The sequence below is a fragment of the Cupressus sempervirens genome, chromosome 5 (genome assembly GCF_028749045.1).
Source record: "Cupressus sempervirens isolate cs-2001-9-10 chromosome 5, ASM2874904v1, whole genome shotgun sequence".
Taxonomy (NCBI): domain Eukaryota; kingdom Viridiplantae; phylum Streptophyta; class Pinopsida; order Cupressales; family Cupressaceae; genus Cupressus; species Cupressus sempervirens.
In genome coordinates, this window is record NC_143122.1 from 28,341,629 (window position 1) to 28,348,497 (window position 6,869).

The 6,869-nt window shown below is 34.5% G+C and overlaps 1 protein-coding gene across 1 annotated transcript in view; it reads left to right on the plus strand.

The window, feature by feature from the left end:
• The window catches only part of LOC149554423 (putative magnesium transporter NIPA4), a 42,278-nt gene extending 35,879 nt beyond the window's left edge, over nucleotides 1–6,399 (plus strand). Inside the window, exons 9-10 of the mRNA XM_089828482.1 lie at nucleotides 5,333–5,456; nucleotides 5,572–6,399. Coding sequence (XP_089684608.1) covers nucleotides 5,333–5,456; nucleotides 5,572–5,684 — 237 coding nt within the window. The 3' untranslated portion in view covers nucleotides 5,685–6,399. The remainder of the gene's footprint in view (nucleotides 1–5,332; nucleotides 5,457–5,571) is intronic.
• The last annotated feature ends 470 nt before the right edge of the window (nucleotides 6,400–6,869 follow it).

Below are 6,869 nucleotides of genomic sequence, written 5' to 3' on the forward strand. Positions count from 1 at the left end.
TTTTTCAACATAAATGAATTAAAACTTTGAAAGATAGAGAGAGAGCTACTGATGACAAATGCATGACAAGACTTCACAACTTTCTTGAATTAACATAAACTGATAATGAAGACAATCAAGAACTACGCTTGCCAATAGTGGCATGTTGTGATGGTTAAGTTGTTGAGTTGTTATCCTTGTTATCAAGGTTCAAATCTAATGAGGATGAGGTCCCCCGTTTGTAGCCTCATTGGTTCATAGCTCCAGGTTAAAGCGTTTACCCCTCTTTTAAAAAAAAAAATTCACGAACCACGCTTGAAAATGGTCCTTATTACCATGTTGATTCATGAGTCATAAACATTTACACAATACCGTTAAAATATTCACTACAGAAAGAATCAACAATTTTATGCTACAACAATCTAGATTTTAGGAAAAGAGCCCAAACGCATTTCTCATTTTATTTTCTTGCACCAAGAACATAACATATATTTTCAATTTCAAAGACAAAATCTGTACATACTTTCCAAAATTTGTCTTCTCATCAAAATTTTAGCATAAGTGTTCCCTTATTCCAAAGTCCAAAAAAGTCCCTTTACAAAGCTAAGATGATTCCTTAGATAGACACGAAGGTTAAGAACTAGTCCACTTTGGTTAATAACTACTTCCCAAATACTTGATTTGGGTGAGGTTAATTAACTTCTGCAGAATCAACCTATAACTTGAAACTTGGACCTTAGACCTTTCAAAAAGGAGATTGAATAATCAATACTTCCCAATCTCCTTTTGATCCTTGAATCATTTATTCAAACTATATCAATTTATTAATAAAGACATATCCCTCTTGTTAGGAAGAGATTAAGAGCATAAGTCATATACATGTCCACCAAATACTGACTTTATGTTCACTATCTCCCTGATTGTGCTTATAGATTCAATGCTTTGTAGGAATACATCACGCTACAAACAATTCTATATAATACCCGACCTCTCCATTGAATGTATACACATGATTCTTCTCTGGCGAGGTGTACCTATGAGCTTCATGTCTTATTACGCATTGGCAATGATAAGGTGCAAAGCTTGTGCATACATTAGGAGAGGATTGTGGGAGCAACAAAAACTGCCTTTACATATACGTGAAAGCTAGAATTAGTATTTTGAGCGTCTACATTTTGTGTGCAATCAAAATCTCATCACCTTCTTCATGTGTGCTCTACTGAACATGACTGCCATGTGTGTGTTGAGATGATAAATGCTCATTGAAAGTATACATAAAATAAGCTTCCCCTTCTATCAAACAGTTGGTGCACGTGCTTCATGTCTCTTGGGCTGTGGGCTGGAACATTCCATGAGATTGGCATGCCTTATCTGTGATTCCATATCTTGTTTATGATTCCATCATTCTTGAGTGTATACATGTCTTCGAGGAACATCCATCGCGTTGGTGTAATGTAATATATTGGCTTGGTACTTTATCAAACAAGTCAGCGGCTTCACTTGGTAGAGTCTTAGACAACTATTGATCACAAGATCCATTTGAACACGCAGTTGCATCTATTTTGCCAAATGTATACAAAATTTGCAATTATGATGAACACTCTTTAGTGTGGAATTTTGTCAAAACAGTTCACTTGCCTTGCCATTCTTCTTATATTCTCTTAGCAAGTCATTGAGGTTTTCATGGCATGGTCTTGAGCCCATTCGAAACCCATTGTGAGAACTGAGAAGGGACTTGATGCCTGTGGAAATATTGAGGTGGTGGTTGGCCTTAAAAAATAGTGACTCCACCAAAGCTTCTCAAGAAGCAAGTGAATACCTTTCACTCAATCTATCCAAATCAATCTAGTAGATGATGATGCTTTAGACCACTGGGTGTGATTGAAATAATTCAACTCAACCTTATCATGCTTGCTCCTCAATTACGAGTGCTAGAACAAAGGTATCTATCTCCTCCACAAGTAGGATGGAAGGAAAGCATGAGCATTGTATCCAATGAGAATCATATAAAATGATATTTATTTACCATGATTTGTATTTTCTAAAGGCATTATATCAAACAGTTCCTATGCTTTGTTATTGTTATAACACTACCATCCTGAATGCTGTGGCTGGAAAATGAAGGAAAGTTGGTCAAACAGTCCATGTGCCCTGTCTATGATCGGGTTGATCAATAAACATGGGATTGGTAACTCATTGCAAGTATGGATAATGTTCCCATGTCACTGCCACATGCTCTAATCACTCTGGTGCATTCCAATTTGAACCTCCAGGCTTCCTGTTTGAAAATGATGATATATCATTACATATAACAACTCCACAATCTTTTCAAACAATGTCTAACCTTTATTTGAACTTATCATTTAGCTTTGTTTCTTGCTGAAGAATTCACAGGCTTGAATACTGATAGAAAAGACTTCCATCAAAACAAAGGAAATGACTGCTGTAATGTTTGGATAGTTTTAAGTTTCAATTTTTCAATGTCTAAGTAAAAAGTTGTCATTCCCTTGCTTTCATCAAAAATCAAAATCCTCTTTGTTCAGCTCTCAATTCTTATTCTTTATCACTCGGAGAAGGAGGTTAATAACTGTACTCAAAATACGTGTTTCGAACTCCAATCTTAACCTTTTTTTTGGATGAGAGGTTAAGGTTAATGATTGGGTGGAAAATACGTGTTTTGGAAATTTATCTTAAGCCTTTTTAGATGGAGAGGTTAAGATTTCAAATTGAAACATGTGTTTTTGACCTCAAACCTTAACCTTTTTAAAGGTTAATGGTTAATGATTTGGTTGAAAACATGTATTTCGGTCTCTTTCTTTATCCTTTGATAACTTGGGACTTGGGAATCAGAATTCGAAAATTCAAAAGGCAGAACGGAGCTGGGAACAAGCCAAAGACATTTGAAGGGAAAATTTGCTTAAAATGTTGAGTAGAAGTGACCACTCTAATACTTAAAAAGAGGTGCTTCCAAGGAATAACCATAGTTTGGTATGGCAAGGATTTTGAAAATTTGAAGCAGTTTTGGTATCCGGGCAACAAAAGGCAAATTCTGCATGAGCTTGCACATGAAGAGCCTCAAACTCCCATCCTTAGCCTTCCTGGAAACCTGCAAACTCCCGTCAGATTTAGCAGCCTTTGAAGAACAAGGCAATGAGCAAAACTCAATTTCCCAAATAAGCCCAAAATGCTTTCAAACTCTCTAAAAAGAGTGCATAACCCTAAATCACAACCAAGAGGGGATAATAAGTCAATTTTTAATAATATTTAACATTTATTATCCCATTGGTTGCCAAAGATTAGACCTTTTCCCAAAACTTTATTTGTCAACCCTGCTGGCCTTAGCAAAATTTATTAATTTTAATTATTTTGAAAATGGGACATGACATATTTACGCACTATAGATTGGAATTATTAATTTTTGCATATTTTTCATTATTTTCTTCAAAAGGCTGGGAAGTAGCATCAAGAAATTCTTTATTCCATAAAATTCTCCATGCCACTAGACCATGCAAGTCAGCATGTATTAGGTTCAAAGCTCCTTTGGCTTGTCACACTTTATATGTATTGAATGGGTGTCAAAATCGAAAGGAAACTTGCAGCCATATAATGACAGTTTTCACATAGCTTAAAATAGAAATCTATTTAAACAAGTATTCATAATCCATATGCAAAAGAATAGACAATATACCATCAAAAGATGACACAAGATATATCTTGGGAAAACCTTCAAGGAGGAAACCCAACCTCCAAAAGCATCCATGGCTCATTTATTATTCAACAAAGCAAATATTACAAAAAATCTTAAGAGCCTCCATGAGCACCTCTGAAACACCAAGCTTCTCCAATGCATTCTCCTTGTATCCAAGCTTGAATCATTGTACTAAAAAGAATACTCAAAACTCCAACCAATCAATCTTATTAGACAACTACCCTTTTGTTTGATTTTAAAGAAACATGCTTACACAAAACCATCAAGTAGTATTGCATAAAACCATGTGACTAAAACATGCTTACACAAAACCATCAAGCAGTATTGCATAAAACCATGTGACTAAAAGTTAAAACCATGAGATTACAAAACCATTGACCCTTTATTTAATATTTGGTATTAAGTTTTCACTTTATTAATATTTCTGCAATGTTAAATTAAATACATTTTCTCAATGTTACATACAACACAAAAAACACAGAATAATAAATTAAACATTATGCAATGTACAACATCTAATTCGTAACAAAATTTATTTTTGCATTTGACATCAATCAATTTTTTTTATAGAATATGGATTAATACTAGAAACTTGGCTGTCCATACCTTTCATGCCAATGTACACTGGTATTCTCTATTGCTGCAAGTGTATCTAGTTTTGTTGTTTCGTGATCAACCTGTTTACATAATCCCTTTTCGCCAATACTAACAGAAATCACTTATTTATCATGAAAGAGTAATGACCATACATTTGTTTCCCGGAAAGCTTCATAAAGATAAGGGTTCTTACTTAGCTCACTAATAGCCAAAGATTTTTATTTATTTTAGGAAAGTATCGGACATTCTTCAAAGTATCACTAATGTTATTGTTCCAAATTACTAGGGAATCCCCACATCTTTTGATATAGTGTCCAATCATTGCCCAAAGAAATAGATTCATTTATTAAGTTGAATGAAATTTACCCACCAATCTTGCGACAAATAATTTTGAGATGCATTGGAGCAGAAGTAGTTTGTTTTAGACTTAGCTATTTGATTCTGTGATGGCACAAAGGAAAGTCTCTTATTGTCCCTTGTTCATCTTCAAGAACATTTTCATACCTTGACTTCTTTTGATCACTTGTCATGGCATTCTCTTTCTTCAGAGAATCATTTTTTAAATGTTTAGGCTCTTTACAATATAAAGATTTTCATTTTGACACTCTTGTTATTACCTTTGGAAGATATGTTTGATGATCAACTAGCGCTGTTTTGTTTGCTGACCTTTGAGTTGTGCATTGAATGTACTTTTTTTGAGAATGAAGTTGATGCTTCTCCTTAATTTTGCATCTTCTGCTTTTTCAATGGCAACCCAAAATCAAAATCTTGGGTTTCCACCATCAAATGAATCAAAGAATGGCAACACACCGTGCAACACCAACGCAACCATATTGGTTATCTATGTGTTTCTTAATAGTAGCCAATTGATCTCTCTAGTCCTTTGATCACAGCATATCTTATGAGAAATACTGGCCTATGTTGTATCTTATTAAAATTGAAATTAAGTATTAGGTTTGGTTTGTTAAAAAACATCTAGAGCACTGTTCTGATAACTGATTGGCCATCACATAATTGGTGAATAAATCAATTACCTGGTTGTTGCAGGACTGGGACAGGCAAAATCCATCTCAAATTGTCACTGAAATGTGTGGATTTGTCACAATACTGTCAGGGACATTTTTGCTGCATAAAACCAAAGATCTTGGGGATAGCTTATCATCTGGAGCAAGTATTACTTTTTACTGTTTGATTGTATTGTTACTTTCTTGAAGGATATTGGTATTTGTCATACTTATCATTTCATTTATATGGTTCCCTTACATATTCTTAATTCTGTGACTAAGGTGTATATGCAAGTTTATCACCATCTTTTTCTTCACGCATTTCGAAGCATCCTCAAGAAAATGGGTGCACAAATGAGGAGATTCCACTTCGACGTCAAGATTCTTTTGCTTGATGCAATTATTTGATACTCACAATGAAATGGACTTTTCCACAGGATACTTTTGACCCAGCATTCTACTATGTAACCATTGAGTATTCTTTGTTCTCAACTGCTGATGTTGATTTCTATCAATTTCCTTATTAGTGAAAAGAGTCACAGATTATAATGTTTACTCAGAATATCACAATAGAAGCACGGATGCATGGTTCAATTGTATATGAAACTCAATCTGCCAGTATAATATCACTGTGAATTTCAGCTTTTATAATATGCCAATGGTTGATCAGTTCATATCTGAAAGCAGGAGCATTTATCAAGATCCAGATCTTGTTCACCTGTCTAACTCTATATTCTCTATTACTACAAACTTGTGGAGTTACATGATTCCTTCTAGTCAATGGTTGGGTTTTCTGGTTCACTCATCAAGGATTGGAGGTAACCCTATTTGAGAAATCAGTGCTACTTGGCGACGTTTATTCAAATATTTGTCATTGTTTCAATTCTCACAATTTCAGGAATACTGAGCATTTATCAAGATCCAGATCTTGTTAACCTGCCTAACTTTATATTCTCTAGTACTACAAACTTGTGGAGTTACATGATTCCTTCTAGTCAATGGTTGGGTTTTCTGGTTCACTCATCAAGGATTTGAGGTAATCCTATTTGAGAAATCAGTGCTACTTGGCGACATTTATTCAAATATTTGTCATTGTTTCAATTCTCACAATTTCAGGAATACTATATGTAGATGATGAAAGTAGCTTTAGTAACACTAACAAATGGCAATGGCTGATGTGAATTCCCGATATGCGATAAAATATGACAATGCTTGATGTACGTGAAAACAGAGTTAACACTTAGTTTTTAAGAGACAACCAATACATCCCTAATTGGAATCAATGCTAATAATGCAATGTATGTTGTTTATACAAAAGTGATTATCTGGCCTAGTTAATACTCTAGGAAAATCCTTTGTCATGCATTTATTTGACACAGTTTCCGGCTCCCATCCCACCTCCTTTCTACTCAAGATTGAAGTTTGAGACTGATTTGGACATTACTAATCCAATCATGGTGTGCCTTCCACAGTTGCATGATGGCATACAATCATAGCATCAATTAGTATTGGGTTAGGAAATCTGAAATCATCATTTACAAATTGCGATAAAGAAATTGGTCAAAGCTATTAAATTTCTG